Below are 23,690 nucleotides of genomic sequence, written 5' to 3'. Positions count from 1 at the left end.
AGGGCTTTTCTGCATTTTAGTTTCAGTATCCGTTATTGGTCTGTATCTTCTAAAATACAATGTCTTTGGATTCAGACTCTTTTTTCTCTTTGACTTTGAGCACATTGCGCAAAACCAACCATTAGGACGAACTTTAAACTCCTTGACAGCTACTGGCTTGGCGCCAAGGCCAAACCTCATAGATAGGTCAGGAAAAATGCCTTTTTTATGTGCGCGCGACACTCCCACCGTATTCCACTTTACACCTCTGCCATGTTCACATGAATAGGTTACCTCTGCTAGTATAATAGCCTCGTAATGCCCGTACTAAAGTCGGTACTATTTGAATTTTGGGAGAGGCTTCGGTTCTCCTTTTATCTAAATGTGTAGCTTTCTTCTAATAAAATTTTAAATGATTTGCATGGAAACAGTGTTCATAAATGCTGCTTCCGGTGGGAGTGACCATAAGCGTCTCCTGTCCGTCGACTCCAGCTCTGGAGCATTTTTCGCCATCCGCTTAACGTCCGTTATTCATCCACTTTCTTAAAATTTAAATCGATGGCCAACTTGCTTGGGAACATTTTAGAAATCCAGTGGTTTTTCATTGCTTTGGGAGATATGCGGAAGTCTTAATGAAAATGCAAAATCCGTGTTTTCTTGTTTATGTGTCCCTTCTCACTTGTTCAACATGGTCTTTTTTGTCCTCAGGGCGCTTTGCAGTTTAATTTGTGCTTACTCACGGCGTGATTTCCTATCGCGATTTCATATTGTACGGACGCACCGGCTCTCTTTAAATCGATTCTAACAATGCCTAAAAACATTGTTTTTGTGTACACGGTATTTATGCTTGTTAAAATTTCAAACAATTATTGTTTGCATTAAAATGTTAGTAATAGATTAATTGAACTGTAAAATCAAGGATATTTTGATACCATTACACTTAGAGGCCTTACTCGGTGGAGGTTATCATTGAAAGATTTGGGAATCACAACATGACTTCTCCAAAAAACTCATTTAAGAGTCTATTGTTATAAAATCTGCCATTATTAATTAATAAGCCAATTTGTTTGTGTCATAATTTTAGATCACCCTCACTGATAATGGATACCCCAGGAGGTCCACACAAGTGCATGCCACCGTGGTGATAGATGACCTTAACGACAACAGTCCGCAGTTTCTCTTCACTGGCGTTGACTGTGCCCAGGAGGAAGCAAGAGGCGGTGGTGGGCAAGAGGTCGAATGCTACCACTTCTTCTATCGCCTTGGTGGTGGTGAGTTGACTGATTTCTCGCTGCGCACCTTTTTAATGGGCTGTGAGCAGAGGCCACTGTGCATTTCACTTAATATAATTGTCTATGATTTTTATCGCCTCTCCTACGCATTCTGATTTTCTAATTAATGCTTCTGTCATATCGATTTGTATCCATTGTGGACTATCCTAAGTAGAAGTATTAGTTGACAACTACTTACGCGAGCCAAAAATTGTTTCTCCGAGAACATACAGGTAGGCAAGTAATGCGCATCTCAGTAACAAATATTTCATTGGTCCGTCAGGGTGGTGGAAAATGTTTTCACCCAATCGACTACTTCCTTTGAGAAAAATAAGAACAGCGTGTTCTACATTTCGCTTCCAGCGCTCTTAGCTAGCTGGGTAACCAAATAAGAACTAAAATTCATCTCGGCTTTGTTTTCTTCAGTTAGTAAAGTTTTGAAGGCTGGTGCAGAAGGACTGGGCTGAGCCAATCAACCTGAGCTAAAAACAGGACGTTTTTCTATAGTTGCCTTCTTTGCGCCTTTATTGGTCTGTTGTAGAAATATTTAATTGCGGACAGTTTGCCATATTAATTGTTCTGGTGACTTTTGGGTGAGAGAAATCCTGCCAACCATTGAACATGCGGAATAGTCCCATTTGGGATGAATGAATTCGATAGTTACTCCTCAAATTATACACATGTTGATGCATGTCCGTGTGTGGCAGAACCGCATGTGTTTTAAACACCGGATGTGTGTTTACACGTCTCTGAATAGTTCAGCAGCCTTGATTTGCTGCCTGGTAACGCACACCCTCTGGTTGTGTCCCTGTTCAGGAGACGTCTGTCTCGAATCAGGCATCCGATGTGTCGAGAATGCTGAGGCGGTGGAAGGACGAGAGGCGAAGTGGTACGAGGAGGCTCGAGTATGCAGCCACATGTAGAGAGAGGAGACAAATTCTGACTGATTCCCTTATTGTAGATAGCAAAGGGATGTGGGTACCATGACTTCACTTGCAGTTGGTCATTTTATGACAACCATGACTACCATCAATTGCACCGATATTAAGGAAGTGTTGGTCTTCACATTTTTCGAATAAAACCAGTGGTAATTTGGCGACAATTATCTCTTGCAATGACTAATGTTAAAATATTTCCCCAATCATCTTGATTTATATCAATTAATTGATATAAATACTTAAACTTACTTAAAACCAAGTCACCTAAATTTTGGATTGACTTAATTGTTTTTTCATACTGTAAAAATTTGTACACCTGATAAATCACCATTATTGCACTAATAGTCCTTTGCATTAGTTTCCTAGAGAAAAAGCCAATCTTGTATCCAATGTCGTGTGCGTTCACGGTTTATGGGCGTCAAATTGTATGTCATGTCAAATTGACTAGCCCAACAAGTACAGCATATTCTTTCCAACCTCAGAATAATTGTTGCGCTAACAGAATTAGATTTATTCGCTTTAAGAAAAGTGCAGAAATACGCACTCATGCATCTACTAGTGTGGCGGTTTTAACTCTGAAGTTTCGCATGGTCTCAATCTGTGGAAATTATTGAAAAGGTAAAAATGGAAATGGGAAGTTTTAGACTGCACTGCTACAAAATCAACGATCTCGCCTATTAAAGTCCTATACTCTACTAGATGTCTAGTCTGCAATTAAGTTGCGCCTTGACTTGCAAGTTTTCCTTCTAGGGATTGCTTTTTTTACTCAATTTTGGAGTGAACCGCAACACCTCGTGATGCGTAAATGAATCTGCCATATTTGTTTCCTCAGTAAGCTGCCAACAAATTGAAAATTAAATGGTTTTGACAAATGGTATGTTCTCCGACTAAAACGTAGCTACTCATCCATCTGTACGAGCAACGTCCTATTCCACTCATAATTTACTAGAAACGGTTGAATATTTTGTGGCTTGTATGATCAAATGCGTTAGCAACAAATGTTGGCATTATTTTGGGCCTATTTTTAGAACTTAACTGTCTGTTTATTGGAGTTAATCTAGCCCCATCGCTGTTGGTGATAGCTCATTAACGATCGCCGGACGGAGAAGTGGAGTTGTGATGTTAGATTTAACTTAAATGGGGGGGAGTTGGGTGTGTGTAGGAAAATACGCATAGACATCTTTCCCTTTCTTTTGAGCTCAGATAAAATCCTAACTCTGTGACCCAGTCGTCAAAGTTAGATCCACCATGTCTTGCGAGTGCATGGTTGATGTTTGAAGTCCGATTTGATAGTGATGTGCTATCCAATAAAATCAGCATAAATGTATATTTTTGTATGCCTAATTTGGTAGAGAGCCAAATCCCTTATTCTTTTGCACGTTTATTTATATGCCACACTAGACCCATTATTCCCCAATTCTTCATTGAACATTACTATTGTTTAGTAATTTGTTTGAAGTTTAGTGTATATCACATATCTGATCGTACCAAGTGGTTAGCTAACTCGCCTATGGTATGTATGTATTAGCTTTACGTATCCCCGGATGTATCCTGCATCCGTGTGGCACCAACTAGTGATAATAGAAGAAACAGCCATCCACGTGGTTTGGGCGAAGAAGGAAATTCTTGGATGGTTCTGACAAACAATATTATGAGACCGGTATACCTATCTTTTAACATGACACACTAAAGTTTTAGCCTTGCACCTCTCTCAACAGCGTGCATACGCGCACAACTTGCGTGAACTCATTTTCAGCCGCCTCTCCTGCCCCTATAGGTGGTAGCAGTGATGGTGAGAGTTCCGAGTGCTTTGGTCGCGTCTTCGCAGTGGATCTGGACCGCGGCGCCAACGGCAGCGTTGCCTACGAGATGGTGCAGCCCAACACATACTTCTCTGTTAACTCAATCACAGGACAAGTCTGCTTAACTGGCGTCCCTCTTATGCACCCCTCTGAGCATGTCATTTGGGTATATTTGTTCTCTGAACTATTTTTACTTTCTAATTATATATCGAATACGTTTATCCACCAACGAGTAACCAACCTTGTTTGGAGTTTCCCACTTATTCTATTTTTCCTCCTTCCTTCGCCCTATCGTCTGCCACAGACAACATTTTTGGGCCAGAAAATTTACCAACATTAGTAGAATTTTCGCAACCTTTACACTCACTTAGATAGTCTCAGTCGTCATCCACTTGTGGCATGCGGGGAAGTATACTTTTCAGTGCTGTTTTCGTCTGACTAGTATATCCCCTATCCCTACCGCGCTCATTAATTTCTAGTTTCTTTCACACTTGACATTTTTTTATTAAGAAGGTGCTTAGAGGAAATTAAGGCGCATTGGATCCCACCCCGGTGAAAACGTGGGTTCAATATTCGTTTTATTTAATAAATGTTATTATTCTTAAGTATGACTTTGAAGATCATGGAGGTCAGGATGCTGGTTGATAAGTCATCATTCTATGTTTGATGTTAATCCTACTGTCTATTACCTGGTCTCGTTCATCACGGTGAGGGCACAAATGGTTGTAAATTCCACCAAGGGTAAACCCACGTTCTATTTGTCCCCCTTTTCAAGGTTTTCTCCACTTGTTGTTTGTGGTTTGGTCTTTGATATCTTACCATATAGCGATGCCTTTTTTGGATAAAACACGGAAATGTGCACACGTCAAGATTTAAGTTTTTTTTAACTCATTCCCCTTTCTCAACTACCTCCTCTCAGTATGACGTCTTCCTACCCTTAAGAATTATTCTTGGGAGTGGTTTGAAAATTTGGGAATAAGGGAGATTAGTTGGAACCCAATATCGGGAGTTTTATAACTTCATTGGTGATCAAGTGTCTTTTCGCTATATTCTCACCGTTGTAACCTTTTGTGGATTTTGTGATAGGTGACGGCACGAGATCACGGTTCTCCTCCACGCTTCACTGCCCATCCAACAGCAGTCTACGTCTCCTTTCTGCCACCAATCTCAGAGTCAGCGCTCTCAGGGGATGATGGCATTCACTTCCTCTCAGCCCCACCTCTCAATTTGACTGTCAGTCCACGAACTCCCCCTGGTACCGTGCTCTACCAGATTGAATTGGCCTCTGGAGCTTCATCTAAAGTCAACTGGACTTTTAGTCTTGTTGGTAGGCCATTCAGTGCCTCCTTCTTTGATCATCTTTTTCTGCCCGCATTGAAAATGTAACCACTTTTTCCACCTCGATGACTCAATAGTTTCGGTAACTTTTGCAATTAGTGGTTGTCGAAACTAAAAGGGTAATTTCCAAAGACAAAATTTCACGTTCTCAATGATTTACACGCCAAATTTCACCTTATCTTCTCAATAATGCGCCTAATTTTGCATTTAACGTTCTTGGAAAAGCTGTGTGCATGAGTGAAACAGTTAAACTCCGGATGAATGCACTTTAAAGTGGTTTAATATTGTACTGAAGGAATTCCTGGCATATCGAGAGTGGCAGCATTATTATTCTCTGATTTAGTAATAAGACTGATAGGGTAAATTAGTTCGGGATCAACGATTTAATGGGAAATTCTATGTTAACGTTTTGTGTGTCTTAACCGTTATCCAACCTAAAGCACAAAGTTAAAAGAATGACCCACCTCAATACGTAAAAACCATTAGGATAAAACGTCGATCTAAGGCTTTGTGAATCTGAAAATTATTTGTACCTGACCATGCAAGAGGGTTTGCAGTGAACGCATTACTAAAATAGGAGTGCTGACTGGTACAAGACGAGGAGCTGCTTTCTATGCCTCCCTACTTGCCGCCCCGGAGAGAGGGTGGACATATCCATCAATCGGAATAATTTCTCTCAGCCACGGCAACTTGTGCCGTTAACGCATTGACATGCGTGTCTCGCCTATACGGAGCACTCATCCCTGGCCTTTAACCTCCGTCTGTTTGCGTGTGTGTACAACCGTTTGTGTGGCCTCTCGCCGGGCCTCAGCTTATGTCGGACGTTTGACCTCAAATGTGTGTACGTGCGTGGTGACTGCAAATTCCAGTCGACGCATCAGTAACCTTCCATCTCGGTGATGAACCACCACTCATGTACCGGCTAGCATTTGTGCGGCCTCTCATAAGTGGTTTTTTCTCTGTCAGATGCGTTCACTTTTCATCTTTTGCCTTTATGCATTTGAACCGAAACATGTCTCATCAGAAAATTTTTGAAGATATAAGTCCTTTAAAGTCGCACTCTAAACTACTATACGCTGTATTCTGATTTGATACGACTACCAAATGTGTTACATAATCGTACCTTTTACAAAGTACAGTGCTAATTTCAAATAACTGGACTGGAAAGCCTGTCTAGTTTTTTGCTGGTTATTATTTAAACAACCCGTTAAAAAGTTGTGTTTTTTTACGTGACCAAATTCTGCATTTTGGCTTTGGTATCTCCAAGCTTATAAATGCATACTGCGTTTAGTTTGCTTTTGCTGCTTTGAATGTCCTTCTTCTGATAGGTGAGTGGTTAGCTCGACTGCCCATACATAAAAACAAGCAAACCAATGATTTGCAGAAGTTTCTAGATCCCTTAAACCCGGTTTTTGTCTTCATTTGTGCCACAGGAATATCGTTTTCCATAGCTTGAATCTGAAAGCGATGAACTTCGGATTGCTGGTATACGGTACGAAAAAATAGAATATGGCAAGGTGCCCATGTTTCATATTACTGAAGCACTACCTACTGGTTTGATCGGTCATGTCTACAATTATGCTGCTGTCATTCACATGGCAACCGTTTTTAAATGTCTCGATGTCATATATATGCACGTATGTGGCCTTGAAGATGGTACTGGGTGCAGTTGAAAGTCGGTTGACATTTGTCACAGCAGCCTTCCTTCTGCTATCAGCTTAGTGACTCATCTCTGTCTAACCCATCACCCTTCACTTTGTTTTTAGCCCAAAAGTTGCCACTTTCCTCGGTTATATTTAGTCCTTTTACTCTCCTACGTGCGTTTTTCAACATGCAGCAACAAGGGTGATTTCAGTTAAGTGACTTTTGGCCTTTATTCACGTATTATTAATCTGTTGTTCTCAAATTATAGTTTTGAATGTGATCGATTAAATCGGATCGCGCACCCCTTTAAAAAAGAAAATTATATGTCCACCAGATCTCGCACTTGGTGCAGTGGATAGAAAAATAAACCAGAAAATAGCCCCTTCATTCCCACAGATTTCTTCCTCAAATTTCAAGCAAACCATTTCTCGTAATTCCCTGTTACTTATAAACGTTTTTTCCCGAGGTCGGCATCAAATATAAAATTAATCACATTCGTGATTGTGTGTGAATGAGGAATCTTTCCGACTTTGTTCTCATTTCTGCTACGGAGATACTGGGTAGGACTGCCCTCTTCGAAACGCACGTCACTTAACTTTATTGTGCTCTGTTGGCTTTCACCACTGTTATATCTTACCTGAGTTTTGAATTCAAGGCCGTTTGTAGGAATATTAATGTGCACAGTTGTACATGTGTACTAACAAATTTTATTTTCCCAATCATACACTATTACAGATCTTTCTTCCCCAACACCCTTTGCCATTGCGACTCTGTTGAGTCACAAGGCGGTCGTCTTCCTCCAGCGGTGGCCGAACACCACTCTTGTCGGATCTTTTCATGAAGTAGATGTCGTTGTCTCCTTTGGGAGCCTGATTACTACTCGAAAAGTGAGTATCCCATCTAGCACTTTCCATAGCTGGTTTATCATTAATGTATCTTGCATGAAAATAAAACTATACTACTAGTATTCTTAGGACACTTCAGCAACGTCCACTTTGGTCCTCATGTCTTTCGTTTACCTGCCATTGTTACGTTTACACCTTCGTCCTATGATTGACTAGTTAACTGCAATTTGACCAAATTTTTTTAGAAAGTTAAAATAATTGATGTTTGATTATTACTTGGACTTTGGCTCTTCCTCATCCAAAAGTCTTCATATTAGTATTGCTTTCCTCTACCGTCCTATAAAGCAATTTTTTGTTTTATCTTTTAGAAATCAGCATATTTTTATGTACCACATCCTCCTTCGCGAGAAGGATATTGGTAATTGGAGGTGCTTTATGGCTCCGATTCTTTTTCAAGATGCTTGCAGTCAAAACCCTAATGTCGTGTAACTTAGGTGTAGGTAATAAGCTCCAATAATAATCGCAGGGTTTGTAAAACAATCCTGGAATGTACTTTTCATTGTGTTTCACCTTATTTTGGCAATAAATCAATTAAATTCACACCACGCCACATAATTAACCCATTTGCTATCAATAAATTGCTAATATAGCAACTCAATATAGCAATTCAATCGTCCGCTTTGTCTCCGAATTCTGGTTTGATAGTATTTTTTAACAGTATAAATGATTTAGTGTAGTGATTCGCTTATGAAATTTTGAATGTTTAGTTTTTTATCATAGTCTGCTCGTTTTCGCCTCCACCCAACCTTACCATAAGCGTGCAGTCTCCACATTCCAGCACTGTTTCATTATCAAACCCATTAACCTTCTGATGCGTTGTTTATTGGTGTCTCTTCAAGATGTCCCTTCTTCTATCAATGTGTGGTTTTAGTTGCGTTGTCATCATTCCTTCCGCACAAGTGCCAAAGAAGTCGACGGATTCTGTCTTTCAATTACACCAATTAGTCAGACATAAATTGCGAATCTCCAAATGGTACCCACCGTTTCGGAATTGGCATTCTTTGACAATCAGATAGACAAATTTATTCGGTTTAAAAAAGTGGCATGAACATGTTGATGATTGGCTACAAAGTTGAAGCTTTAACTGCCTTCTTCACATTCGACATTGCCTTCATCTCTCGCTCAGCTATTTAAGGCCATTATTTTTTATTTGCAAAAAATAATTATCTGTAGGTTCCAATTGATGGAAGACACATTTCTCCTGATCTTCACTGGATCCGCAGTACGGCACCCATACTATACATTTGAAATTTGTAAACAGCGTTGAGTTTTCTAATTTTATAATTTATTTGCTTTGAAATTCCTTCCAAATAGTACATGTTTTTCACTGCCTGGGTTCCTGATACTCTCTCTCAACAGTTATAACTAACTGGATTCCATCCTTGTCGATGCTTTTCTACTGAGTTTGTTCTCGTTTCACTTACGCAGTGATTTGCACAATGACTGCATAGCATAGCTTTTTACTTAATGCTTTGACCTCTATAAATCTGCTAATCATACCGGCATTGTCTTGCCAAATTACTAAAATTGAGTTACTGATCAAATTTACGGCTATTTTTGTTTCTTGCCAAAGTTGGTGGGCTTCATATCCGCTAAAAGGTGGTCATTTTTTAGTTCAGTGGTATGGTAATTTATGCCATCTTCTCTTCATTTTTTTCAAACCCTTAATTAGTGCTGAAGTACCCAAAATCATTTTGACATTTTTATGTCCATAATTATTTTAAATAATTTTGCAGAAGAATTCAGCATTATCGGGGTACATATATGAAATACAATGCAAACCAATTTATCTGCGGTGCCACATAGCCTTCGCTGTAAATATTGACATTTTTAGCAGTTGTGGTAGGTGATTTTTTCGACCTCCAACTCATCAATTCCTTCTTTCAGACATGATACAGCTGTCAACCTAGCCATTTTTACTGTTTCTTCTACTTTCTCGAACTCAGTGCAGATAATCTCACTTCCTGCAATGTTCAATCTGGCGTCAAAGCTCCGTTCTCCCTCCCTCAATTTATCCCGACTTTGAAATAGGCGCCAAATTTTATTGTTCACAAAAGGGTGTGAGTACCCAACGCTGCATGCGAGCCATCGTCGAGACAAAGTGGTTTGATCAGCTAAAAAACCACCTATGCACGACTCGACCATTGAAATCAGTCGAACTTTGAACGTTTTTCCAAGCCAGAGTCTAAACCACGTCTGTGAGAGGCGAAGAATTTCGACACTGCTGAGGTAGTTCTTGTCTCCGTAACAAGTGGTAACGAAGGAGTTTGAAGTCCTATTCATTTATTTATTTTAACAGCCACTATTGTTTATTATCATTCTCATTAGACTTTGGATTAATTCTGACGAACTAAAGACTACGTGTTTTACGCGTTTATCTGTGATCATCAGCATTTACTTTTGCACATTAAAGTAACTTGTCTTGCTTGGATAGACCTGTTGATAGTAAAAACTACTTGGATTAAAATAAATATTTCGCGTCACTCTTCAGATCCCGGTGTTAGACATGAAATCCGATTCCCCATTTAATTCTCTGCTGTCGGTATAACTTAGGCTTTTTGAAACTTGTAATCTAATTCGTCTCACTCACGCGTGCAGCATTCTTGAACGGCCCCTTCGGAGTTAGTTGGTCCGCCCCAAATCCTTCCTTAATTGCATATTTCACGCGAGGTTTGGAATAGAAGGTGTACAAAAACATTGTGCAGTGAGTCAGCATCGAAGCACTGAGTAGTGTTAGCTCCAAGTGCCAAATGGCGCCGAGGCTGGAAGGTAAAAATCTTGCCAAAGCAATGGCTCGGGTTTCTGCAGGACAAGATGTGTGTTAGGCACCGTGATATGAAAAACTCAGTTTTCTATTTGTTTATGTCTAAATAGACGTCTTTTCGTTACTGACAAGACGCATGCTGTTTGCTAAAAAAATGTCTCCTTTCTCAGCACTCCTGAGTTTTACTGTGGTTTTGTGCGCAGCGTTCTGTATCTTCATTAAATCAAATAGTTTGTATGCTAATGCCTGATGGCTAGAAACAAAAGAAAGGGGTTACTTTATTCTACCCATTGACCGATGCTTTTTCGTAATTTACTTTACAACACTTATGGATATCTCAAAGTTTCAATTTGCCAGCATTTAGCTGCTGCTGGCATCTCAAAACTACTCCGGTACTGCTCTACTCACTAGTTGTTACCAGGTCTTCAACTTTACCACAGTAGAGTTACTTGTTCTCATGAGCTAAAGAAAATTTAGAGAACTTGGGCATTGTTTGTAACCCTTACCGAATGTTCAACTTTTTTGCTCAAGATCTTGGAATTTTTCTTGTATTAACTTTTGCTTTATTTCCGATTTGATAAAATCAAACAACAACTTGAGTCTTTATCAGGATAAAAGACAAGTTGGGCATGATTTTTTAGAGGAACCTTACCTATTCATCAAAGCCTAAATTTGCACTAATCATTTGCATTGATGGTGAGCACTTATTAATAAAATATTTTGACAACAACCGCAATTGTTTTGAAGTACGAACACTTTGTGTTCTAAGAAATCCTGAATGCTACCTGATTGGAATTATGCCATTAAGGGGCAGTCTAAGATGCTAAGCTGAGCAATGCTTGTTGGAGAATCAGGATGTGCTAATGATGGAGTACTTTTCCCTTTATAATCCACAATTAGCTTTCTTCTTTTCCGAAGTGCGTAGCATGTTCTTGCTGAGGGAACGTTTTTTATACGAACCAGCAAACCAGTTCCGTGGTTGTACATGGCTGATCAGGAGTTTGTTTTCCCCCCAAATTTTCCCTTTCACTACCTCTCCTCTCATCTCACATCCACATATTGCATTTCGCAATCTTTCTACCCTTATACCTTATCATTATCGGTATCAGAGACACTATCTTGACCACGAAAATGGACACACCTGGAGGTAGTCCGTACTGAAAGCAGGTTGGTGTGCACCAGCTTCTGGATGATTTGTGGTCGAACCCCTGAAATGATGGGCTGCCTTGGCTGACACGGCTGGTGATGGGTTGCTCTCCCCCACACTCGCACGCACGCTTGTGCAGATACACGTAAACACATCTATCCTACTGACAAGTGACATTTCATTGATGAGTAATGAGCTCTCGATCGCATTAAGTTTGGCAACTAAACCATGTGGAAATCCTCATCCACTATACTGCCCCATCTATTCATGGAAAGTGGGCGAATTGTAGTGGCATTTCCAAGGGCAATGGGAAAGCGATGCTTTACCGCAGAAAGCATTTCAGTGTTGTCTCAAAAATACTTGGAAACGAGATCTGATATAACCTAGAAGAACGGAATGAAATACCTGGATTTGACTACCCACTGACCGAGTGTCATTGCTCACAACGGTGACTTGATCGTATTCTCATTGTTTCATTGTTCCAGCTTTTGACAAAATGAACTAATTTTATTTTGTGCCTACAATTATCATCAGTGGAGTATTCTAAAATTGATTGATCATTTTGCCATATAACTACCAAACTAGGGTGAAATTCCTTAACAAGGGATTCATCTGAGTGTGTGTGGTAAATACCTTCCAATACCATGAAACAGCTGCTCGTTATATCTTTTAAATTTAAGATAAAGCAAGACTTGGAGCAAGCCTCTTCAGCATATCAATTGTACATGCTTTTTACTAACCCTCACCCTCCCAGAGTTTTCAGAATTATTTTTGTGGCCTCCCCACTTATGGTGACCTTCTATTCTCATTTTTCCATTTTTGCTAAACGATGTAAGAATGGAGGAAATTGTGGTCGATTTAATGTTCTTTGTATATCCCTTCCACATCACTTCTCCATATTTACTAATGCGTCCGGATATTTTGTGAGGTGATAGCTATCTTGCGGAAAACAAACCCTTACATGAAACATTGCGCAAACCCCTCATTGATTTAGAGGGGAAGTGACTTCGGAAGTATTGTGATTTTTTCGATGTTAATATTTTGTGATGAAGCACTGCAAGAGAAATTTGAATTGGAGGACAATAAATAAGTGGTCATTATTGCGTTTACACGCACACCAGAACAGTCGAATAGGTTGCCTTGGGACAAATGAGGTTGGGCCTCACAATGCAAAATTTTTGCTGTCCGTGGTCTTTGAAGACTACTTTCGAGGCAGGTGTTTTCGTTTGCCACTACAGGCGTTTTGATTTTGCGAGCTACTAAATTATTTCCAATTTAAACAAGTGAAGATAAATTAAGTACGTCTTTTTAACACTGATTTTATCCTCAAATCGCATGATACATTGCGTAATTGCACTATTTTTTCAGTAGAATATCAATACTCTGTAATCTTACTGACTTAACATTACTTCCACTTTCCATCATGAAGTCTCCAAACGGATTTATCTGATCCGTAAAGTCGATTCAGCCAGGTACTTATTGTTAATAGGTGTTTGTTCCACTATTTATAAAAGTTACTCATCTGTGCGCTGCTTTTTCCTAAGCTTAACTTGAGTATCCGAGATACTCGATCGCATCACTGGCAATATTTCTAGTCAAAATAGTTTATTTTCGTTTCCCTTCCATGACTCACGTGCAGCGTGCAGTTGGTTTTTACAACACCAAGATTTATATCGTGGCTCTGCTCCATGGGTCTATCGGTCATGGTTACCACGATATCGTAGCATTTATATTTGTGTGCATGTGTGAATCCTTACGATCCGCTTGAAAAAACCTGCTCCATTACTCCCCCCAGTTACAGCTTCCGACTTAATGAAATAGCGTCTCCAAATTCCACTATGCTGATTTGATTATATGAGTAACGTTTAATTTATTTGAATGAAGTTCTTTATCAATCAACGAACCACCTCTTTAAAGTGGAGGTATATGCGCTGAGGTTCATTCCAAGCCCTCTTCATTAGGTAAAACTATAGTAGCAATTCGTGAATGTTTTTCTAAGGTTCATGTATTCCTATTGCTGGCTAGATTTTAAAAAATTAAGTGGCTATTTATCCACCGAAACCTTTTAATTAACAAGACTATTGTTAGAGTTTCACCAAAAGGAAAGCTCGATTACTCGGGTCCTTCACAGTATCTGCCAAATATTGGGTCTATTAAAAATTCAGTCCTCCCTCCTTTTGCTTAATTTTTTTGGTAGCTCGTAATTGTAACGCTTACAATCGTCAGGTTGATTTAGTGAGCAGCCGACCAATTTAGTGTGATTGTATGTAGGTGAAAGGATCTTGATGACTAATTCCCCTTTCACTTTAATTGTCGACTCTTTAAAAGGCCACGTTTAGGACAAAACTGTTGTCAAAGCGAAATCGCACATTCCATTTGCACATCGGTAGTACTTCTCTTTACTTTTCGAAGAACGAAAGGCATTAGGCTAGGGGACTAGTCGACGATGGTCCATCCTTATCACATCTCAACACGAGGCGGATGCAGTCTCATCTATTCTTATTGCTCGCTATTTGTCTCACTTAAACGTAACGAAGGTGAATGCATTTTTATAGACTCGTTAGCTTTGGTATTTTTGGGGTTGCCACTATTCGACTCTGAATTCGTTACCAGTACCCTGAGAGGTAGTTTTTGGAGGTCAGAGGTGGGGATTTAGGTCAATTCAAAGGTGTCGCATTTACTGTCAAGTGATTAAGGTCGGTATTTTTGATAGCGGTTTACTGTTGTTGTAGTGCTTATATGGTCTTTTGTAATTCCCATGCGTAGTTATCCTTGCTCGGATTGTGATCTATTTACAAAATTAAATTTATTTATTTAAAACAATTTTCATTTACATCTATCTCCTCGGCGAAAGCAGCTACTCTGGCAAGTACAATTTCATTTTATTTGAAAAAACCCATGACATCCCTTTAAAAAGCTATTCTAGCTTACCTCTATATTGCAGGTTTAAAGTGTATTTTACGCAGTGCAAGTGTGCGAAATAGGTTCTGACAATTCGATCTAGCCCCCATATTTAGAAGCAATTAGTATTTGCGGGAGCTGGGAATAGCAATGCCATGCCATAATTTTCTTCTATGCATGACCACTCATTTTTCGTTATTCTTAATAATGCGTGGGACGTACGACCACATTCTGCTGTAGACGAACATCTTGATCGAGCCATCAGTGCGACAGCCACCGGTTTTCCACACTTCTGCGATAACTACCGGCAAGCAGGTGGCTCTGAACGTAACGGACTTTCGACTGGAGGAGGAGGCGGGGGAGAGTGGCGCAAGTGGGGTCGCAATACACCTCGCTGTTGCAGAATCCATCCTAGTCGGCAGTGTGATTTGCAGTCTCACTGAGCCCAACCGTAACCTCTTCGAGTTTGCCGTCGTGGGCGCTGGTGACAATGACAGTCTTTCACACTTTCACCTGTCAAAGCATAGTGGTGAGTGAGGTCTTTCTTTGCTTTCATTTATTGTTGTTAAAAGTTTTTTTTCGCTTCATCGTTTTATTTCCCTTTAGCATTTTTCTCATTGGGTGGTCCTATCATTTTACTGGCTCTTAAGGGAGTTTACGAGCCCGTCTGCAACCAACTTTGGGTCTAATGGACACACTCGTGTATGAACCTTGTTTACCAGACTTGAACCACACAATGCTGTGGCAGCTGGCTAAATTTCTTTGGCTGATCTGCCGTTTAGTTTCATGAGACGGTGTTTACTGATCTTTCTATCACAACTCTGTTTCTAAAGATTCCTAGTAGAAATCAGGGACATACTATGACATTTTTCCCACGATAAACTGTTCTGTAGCTTGAAGTCGTAAAATATTTTGGCAAATGATAAAGTATCGCGTGCGCAGAGGAAATTCAAAGTTGTATATCATGTGAGCTCCAGCAGTGAAAACGGAAATGTATTGCAAAACCTTTCTGAGCTCGAGTTTTTTTCCACCGCACATGTATAATATGAGTTTTATTCATAGCCACAAGCTGGGCGGCTACTAGTTACCAACAGATTGCCTCACATTTCTCTCCACAGGAAAAAGGTCAGCGTTTATGATTGAAAATCATGGTAAATGCTGCGAATGTGCTTGCCTGCGTGTTCGTCTACTTTTTACCTCTCTTCCATGCAAGAACAGAAACTTTCTTGTTACCATTGCATCGGTAAAGTAGTCAGCCCACGCACGCTAGATTCCTAATTTATGCAAGTAAAGTCATGGCAAACCGAAGAGGTCTTGATTCGACAGTAAGCTACCACCATGTGAACTCGGGGATATCGGATCAGCAATACCTTTTCGGCTTATATCTTATCCTGCTATATTTAATTTATTTTAGTAAGCAAGCTTATTGACGTGGTTTATTCCAGGTATTTTTTCGTACTCATCAAACACAAAGTCTTACTTTCAAACCAACATTGTACACTTAAGTGTGTAAATCCATGCTTATGTAACTTTTACGAGTTTGCGTTCTTTGTCTTGGAAAGTAGTTTACTTTGAATGAAAAGTGTCATTTTTTCATTGTCTACGTTTCCTTGCACAAATTTCCGCCTTTCATGCCAATGACTAAGGTGTGAAAGATAAAGTATAAACTTGTTTTCAAACTTCAAAATGGCGTTTCAAATTGCGATCTTTTGCAACTTTGTGTTAGGTGTCGAAATGGCAAGAGTCCTGCCTCCAATTTGACAAATGTTGACGTCGAATGGGAAAGTTGTGATCAAAATGACAAACCAATAAATATCAAATCGTGATATTTAGTATTTATGCTGAATATCTGGATAGCGGCCCTCTGATTAGTAGAGTTCCAAGCAGCAACCATGACAATTTATGAATGTAGGAAATTTCTTTCAATGATAATTTTTGCGGATTATGGTAAGGCTGTAGTAAGTTTTTTTAACATTCTATTTCATCAATACTAATATGAATCACGGTGGAAATATTTTATAAAGGACTTTTTTGGAATCGCATGGTCTCTGTGTGAGGCATTCGAAGAGAGTGGAAAAGTTCGGTCGATTTTCTCCACCTTTTAATCCAATTCAGTTTACTATAGCTACCATTCATTCAAACTTAGTGCTTTTAAAACGCAAATTTGTGCAAACGAAAATCAACCTTGTGTTAGAACTTGCAATTTTTTCTAAAAAATATTAACTTTATGGAACTGATAGACTTAATCTAGGGAAAGTATATTTTGCTAAGTAATGTCCTTCTCTACAAATTAGGATTATTTAGTATATCTCAAGAAATTTACGGACAATCATTATTCATAAAGCTTGATTGACAATTGAAGATATGCTTACCTGTTAATGCTTGTTGGACAAAATTGACCATACCACAATCCGTCTCATGACAGGAACGGCAATTCTACAGTGTTCCAATTAGACAGCGGCTACCACCAATGTACTACTAGTTGACTTCATTTATATGAACTGATACTTTGTTAAAAAGAATTTATTATTATTATTATTAGGATTATCCGCCGACCTCATTGAAAAAAGTTTTTCACAAGCGTCCATCATTATAAGTGCTCCATATTTGTCACTAAGAGAAAACGGATCTAGTACGAAACCGAATAGATTAACAGGTGTTTAAGTTTGTTCTTAGGCGAAGTCAGAAATTCAGACAAAACTATGCGCTAGGATAAAGATTAACTCAAGCAATCAAGCTATACTTTCTGAAAGCATACGGTTCAACGATTAATTCCTACATTCTGGATTAAAATTCCTCAGAGAATGCATAATAACTGGCTAAAATAACGTTGTTTTCGTTGGCTCACATTTTTGCATTATTCAGGAGAACTGACAATCACCCGTTCTCTGGACTACGAATCCCATCAGGAACACCATTTCCTGATCGGCCTCTTCCACCCTGGCGAGGTGGGCTCTCGAGGAAGTCACATTAGTCTGGTGGTGCACGTGATTGATGTAAACGAGTTTGCACCGCTCTTCTATCCACGGGGCCACCTGATGGCCACCTTGGACACTCCGGTAGGGAGCACTGTGGGGAGGATCTCTGCCTTTGATCCGGATTTCCGTGGAGACGCAAGAACGGGAATCTCTTACTCGATTATTTCGGGTCAGTTTTTTGTTTCTCTCATTCTTATAGCAGATGCTCCTTTAGATTAAACTAACCACATCTGCTTCGTCAGTTACTGTTTCTGAGTTTTGAATACGAAAATAATAGGGTACTGTAAAGCTTTTCTGTCGCTAGTGTTGATTGATCCCTTCTACTGGGATATCGTTACATTTGCACCCAAATCTTCACTTGGAGGTTAGACGATTTATTCAGTGTAATGCAGTTGTAAGGGGATCCTTCAATGATACTTTTTCTTTACAGTCGGAGGCGCGGAATTCTTCTCTGTCGACCCTGAATCCGGAGCTCTTCTTCTGGCCAAACCTTTGTGGCCCACACAATCCGCCTTGTCTTCCTTTGTTCAGTGGCCTCCAACGTACAAGCTGAAAGTAGCAGCCAAAGATCGTGGCGATCGTGTCAATCACACTATCGTAACAATCTCGCTGAACGTCGGTCCTGGTGCTTTCTCCACACCACTTCCACGCTTCCGTCAGGCGACTTTTATCACCAAGGTGACCGAAAATACCCCTGCAGGTTACATCGTCACCGTTCTACGGGACTTTCTCGAGACACACCCCCTCGTCCCAATTGCTTTCCAACTGCTGAACTGTAACGACAAGTTCGCGGTCTCCACCACCTCCGGCATTCTTGCAACTTTAGCCTCCCTTGATCGAGAAGCGCAGGATCTCTATCGTCTCCAAGTGCAGGTCTCTAGTCTGGATGGACTGCCAGCTAAACTTCCACACACTGCTGAAATCGAAGTAATTCAGAAGGAACTTGGGGATTATTTCATCCTTTTAGCGCTGAACCAATATTTCTGATCACTATTCTCAACCATGTTCCGATATAGATAGCACTCATTGATAGCATCAATTTGTTTTCTTAGTTATCTTAAAAAGGTGATTTTCAATGCTTACCATTTGAAGTGCCTGCATCTCAGGATGTTTCGAATTAAGAAATCAAATTCCTTAGTTTTCATTACGAGGTCACACCCCATTAATTCCTATTTTTCAATTTAATTCGTTTACGTAATCATGTTTCAACCCTTTCTAAAGTTAAATTGAATGAGTTTTCCTGCTTATTTGTGTGTAAAAGAAAACATGTTTATGAAAAGCTGATATTTGATCTCTGAAACTTTTCATTAATAACTAACTCACGCATGTACTACAGCCTCTTCATTGTTTAATTTAAGAAATTTTTGGTTTTCTACCTCGTTGCATGCGCTTTCATGTTGACTCTTTTATTGATCTAAGTTGGCTCATGAGACTGGCATTTAAAATATGGGGATGGTAAAATCATTTTGGATTTTTGGCACAATATATCCAAATGTATATCGAAAAACCAACAATGGAATATTTGTTGAATGCCACATTACCTTTGCAGGCACATTACAAAACATTTTGTGTCCAGGTTCACGTTCTGGATGTTAATGATAACAGTCCACGCTTGAAGTTGCTTTGGATGACTGGAGTGATAATGGAGAACGCGTCAGCCAACAGTCCGGTTGTTGACACAGTAAGTGGGCAGCCACTGGCGCTGCGCCCGGTCGATCCAGATGCAGGGTCGGCAGGCGAGGTGAGCTTCCGCTTTGTGGGGCCTGGAGCCGAGAGCCACGCAGAACTCTTCGCTATCGACTCCGCCAGCGGCACCCTCTACCAGCGCCTTGGTGGATACGAGTCAAGGGCGGCAATGAGGCGCCACGCCCTTCTCACCCTCGAAGTGGCGGACCGCGGCATGCCCCATGCTCGCACCGCCGACGCGCTAGTGCGTGTGCACGTCCGCCTAGACGACGACACAAATGACTCACCGCCCTACTTCCCATCCTCCGCAAATCCACTCATCGCCAGCGTTGCCCTACCAACATACGAGGGCGCCGAGATCGCACGATTTACTGCCCTTGACCCTGATATCAATGACTCCGTATGGCTTTCATCGGTTATGGCCCGCAGGGATTCACTTGTATTGCTTATTTATATTCGGTCACTAAAATCACTGAGCTGCAAAATTTGTATTTTGGTATTATTTAGGTATCCTTAATGTCTAGAAAGTGTTTTTCAAGCTGCTGATATTGTTACCGTTGATTTACTAGGTCTACACAATGCTCGCTATACACCTTCACTGTTTTCTATCGTGCATAGGTGACATGTGATGACTAATGTTTAGGACGCATCAATCAAAAGATCGTTCCTCTCCGTGCATTATCACGCTTGTCTTACATTTTCACCTCATAAACTCATTGTATTTTTAAATGCTAAATCATGGTCTATTTCATGAATTTCGATATTACCTTGAACACACTTCTGTCGATATGACTTTCATTTAAAAGTACTGAAGACTTTTGTCTAAATAAGTCTTTGGGTAATGGTGCTTTAATATACCTTTTTTAAGGTTACGTACTACATCGGTGAGGGTGAGAGCAGTGGTTACTTCTCGATCGACCCCTATACGGGCATCCTGCGAGTCTCTTCCCAGTTGGCCACACCAACCGCCGTCATTCAGCACCAGTTTCTCTTGCGAATCGAGGCCAGAGACAGCGACTCACTGCACACGGCGACTCACAATGTCTCCGTGTTCATCCACTCTCCGGACCTCTCCAAACAGCGACTCGTTATCGAACCCGCCGGTGGACTCAACGTAACTCTAGTCGAACACTTCTCTGACAATGGCATTCCACGATTCCTAGGCCAACTCCATGTGCACAACGCCCTTCCAAACGAGATTTTTAGGTATTGTCAGAAAGCTCCATGTTTGGCACAAATGTTGTGTCTTTCCAGTCTACGGTTTAATAATTAGGTGGGTAGAGTATCATGTGTCGAGTAGCATTCTAGATTCTGTAATCAGAGGGAAGTAAACGACTTTAGCATATTGGTTTTCTATAATAGAAATATTAACTAACCCCGTGGCACGACGTACTTTGTCTTCACGAACCATCTTAAACATACCACAAACCACGTTTTGCATTCTTGTTTTTCTCGAATCACGACTTGCCATCCTCCGTGCTGGTTCGCTATTAATTCCATCAACATCTTGTTCGTAATATTTTGGTTTTAAAACCCTTCTGTTATTTCTAGTTTCGAACTCGCTAATGCATCAATACGCGCATTTTCCATCGACCAATTCAGCGGAGCCCTCTATGCCACGGGTGATACCTCGGCCAGCGCGGAGCTGGATCGCGAGACTAGTCAGGTGGTGCGTCTCCGGGTGCTTGTACGAGATCGCGTCGTCACATCGTCGGGCCTAAGGCAGCTTCGCTACGGCGAGGGGCTCGTGAACGTCCACCTGGAGGACATCAACGATCACGTACCTGTCTTTGTCGGACTGCCATACCACGCCACCTTCTGTGTAAAGGAGCATTTTCAATCACCGGAACAGTCCAAACTTTCTGAACTGGCACCTTCTCACACTCTCTCCCAACTCCACCAGGCTTGTCAATCAAACTACTTCAAGGTATCCTTTCCTATTCTTAGTGCAATGCGAGTCGAAGCGACTAGCTGGCAAGTTTATTTGATTTTGAAATATATAGATCTTCAATTTCTTAACTTTACTTGAGGAGTGAATATGAATACTTGATTTTAAGTACTCACATTAACAAATCAACATAGACCGGTGCCTCGATTCGAAAAATAAATTTCCTTAGAGCAGTATTTTAATTTGATGAAGTTATGCGATAAACCAAGTCGCGAACTCTGCACTCTTCTTATAGATCGACAGTTCCCCAACCCACTTTTCAAATTGTGCCAATTTTTTGCCATAAAATTTTCACTCAGCAGTTCTGCTTGGGTAGCTAAATTAGTTTTTTGGGTGCGAAATTTTAGACCACCGTGTTTGTTTGTAGCGGCAAAGCCGTACAAGAAACTTCGCTTCCGTTACGTTAAAAGTACTTACTTTAGTCAGTATGCACATGTCGAATCCATAAAATATCGGAAATGTCGTCCCCAAACTATTCCTCTTCCTGGTTTTTGTTTTCGCAAAAGCAATAGTCGTGGAGTTTAATTGGTTGTAAAGCTCGGCTCAGTGTTTGAAGTACCTATTTTAAAAGTATGCTTTATGAAATCATCCTCCTAATAGTGTGATTTGTCTATATTGACGTAGGTGGAGGCGAGCGATCCTGACTTGGGTCGGAATGGAGCGGTATCCTACCAGATAGTGAGCACACAGCCTCATGCGGAGCCGCCACTGTTCTCGATCGATCCCATGTCAGGTCGAATGTCACTCATTCGCGCTGTTCCGGCAGACTGGGCGGGTCGACAGCTGGTAGCGCGGGTGCGTGCCACTGACGGAGGGCAACGCTCCGCGGACGCTGAGGTGATGGTGCAGCTGGCCGCCCGCCTTGGACCGCGCTTCACAAGCACGCACTACGCCGCCGTCGTGGCAGAAAGCGCACCCCCCGGTGAGTCGGTGACTAGCGTGGTGGCGATCAGCGCCTCTGCCACCACCCTCATCTATCGCATCGTCTCTCTCAGCCTTGACCACACCGAATCCAACGTTCAGGATAACCCTTTCTTTCTGGACTACAAAACAGGTGGATTTTTTAACATTTGCTATTCGTAATGGTTTCAGCTTAATGTGAGTAGATCAACATTGGAGATATTCATCTTTTTATTCTTAATGTCGCTACCAGATTTCGTCGGAGAATCAAATCTTGCGAATGTTATAACTAGAACCACAACCAGGCAAATTGGGGATGATAAAGTGTTGTGCTGAATTCATCTTATAATGCGACAACTTTAAACTGACCCACTCTGTAGACTAGCATTTTTATGCATTCTCAGCAGACATCATTGTTTCATTTACTCAGTATCCCAGATGAGTCATATTCATTACGTCCCTCTTTGCTCAAGCTCACTCTAACTTTCCTTATTTTCTCACTGGTGAACATTCCCCTTTTACAATTGATTGAATATCTCGTGGCATTTATATTATCTTTGCTGTTTCTAGGTTATGAAATAATGGTGGTTGGGCGCTTTAACTTCGAAGGTTTTCATTTTCATCGAATAAGTTTTCTTGGAATGGAGGTAGTGTGGCTTACACATAGCATTTAAAAGAAAATTAGCTTCTCACGTAACTTCTTGGGCTTCAGCTTTTATTCTACGTTAAAATTTCTTATATATGTACTAGCTGGAATACCTTTTTGTTGTGACAATAGCATACGCCGCGTTGGGTGAATGTGAGTTTCGAGCTTACATCAAATGTTATTCGTCGGGATACTTGTTCGTTGTAAAACTCTCCTTCATTCTGCTAAACAGTTTCCGCATGCTTGTCGTCATGGTATTGATTTTCAATCCATTCGTAATTGCTTGACCTCATTTTCCCATACTTTCGTATCTAGGCGTTATACGAGTTTGTGCTCCTCTTGACTATGAGAAGGCGAATCACTACAATCTCCTCATCCAAGCCCTTGATACGACAACCGGCAACACTGCTCACGTCAGTGTCTATATCGACATCATCGTGAGTCTCGACTCATTTTGCCCCGTCAATGTTTGAGCAATCTTTTAGGCGTTTAATTAACCTCTCATTCTGGCATGCTTGAAATAACCCCGTTTTAGACTTTGATGGACTTAATTATTGGCATTGATGCCGTGATTTCCTTATTCAGACCGATTAATAGTAGCATGAATGAAGTTTCGTGACTCTATTTGTCTAAAAATTCCTCTAGTTTCAGGATACTGTTTTCCGGTTCTGTTTGCTTTGCTATCAGCTATTCACCCAATATTCTCATTTTCGAGACCCCTATAGTTACTTTATTTCCAATTATGTAAAATCGGAACTCTTTTCTGCCTTGAGCTTCGTTCTCCTTCTGGACTTCTGGAGACATTTTGATGTGCTTCGCTTCTGTGTCCCCCCGTACCTGACA

At 40.7% G+C, this 23,690-nt stretch overlaps 1 protein-coding gene across 1 annotated transcript in view; it reads left to right on the top strand. All coding sequences in view use genetic code 11, as the record gives it.

The window, feature by feature from the left end:
• EGR_01308 (Protocadherin Fat) overlaps nt 1-23,690 on the top strand; it is a gene marked incomplete at both ends in the record, with an annotated part of 57,201 nt that overhangs the window by 7,826 nt on the left and 25,685 nt on the right. Inside the window, 14 exons of the mRNA XM_024490557.1 lie at nt 1,064-1,250; nt 2,067-2,155; nt 2,212-2,224; nt 3,966-4,156; nt 5,077-5,317; nt 7,708-7,859; nt 14,930-15,218; nt 17,555-17,836; nt 18,098-18,594; nt 19,244-19,753; nt 20,222-20,559; nt 20,905-21,280; nt 21,926-22,355; nt 23,163-23,284. Of these exons, the coding sequence (XP_024354881.1) occupies nt 1,064-1,250; nt 2,067-2,155; nt 2,212-2,224; nt 3,966-4,156; nt 5,077-5,317; nt 7,708-7,859; nt 14,930-15,218; nt 17,555-17,836; nt 18,098-18,594; nt 19,244-19,753; nt 20,222-20,559; nt 20,905-21,280; nt 21,926-22,355; nt 23,163-23,284 (3,717 nt within the window). The remainder of the gene's footprint in view (nt 1-1,063; nt 1,251-2,066; nt 2,156-2,211; nt 2,225-3,965; nt 4,157-5,076; nt 5,318-7,707; nt 7,860-14,929; nt 15,219-17,554; nt 17,837-18,097; nt 18,595-19,243; nt 19,754-20,221; nt 20,560-20,904; nt 21,281-21,925; nt 22,356-23,162; nt 23,285-23,690) is intronic.

This window comes from Echinococcus granulosus (assembly GCF_000524195.1).
Source record: "Echinococcus granulosus chromosome Unknown EG_S00005, whole genome shotgun sequence".
Lineage (NCBI taxonomy): Eukaryota > Metazoa > Platyhelminthes > Cestoda > Cyclophyllidea > Taeniidae > Echinococcus > Echinococcus granulosus.
Note: the sequence above shows the minus strand (reverse complement) of the source record. Positions and strands in the feature narration are given on the sequence as shown.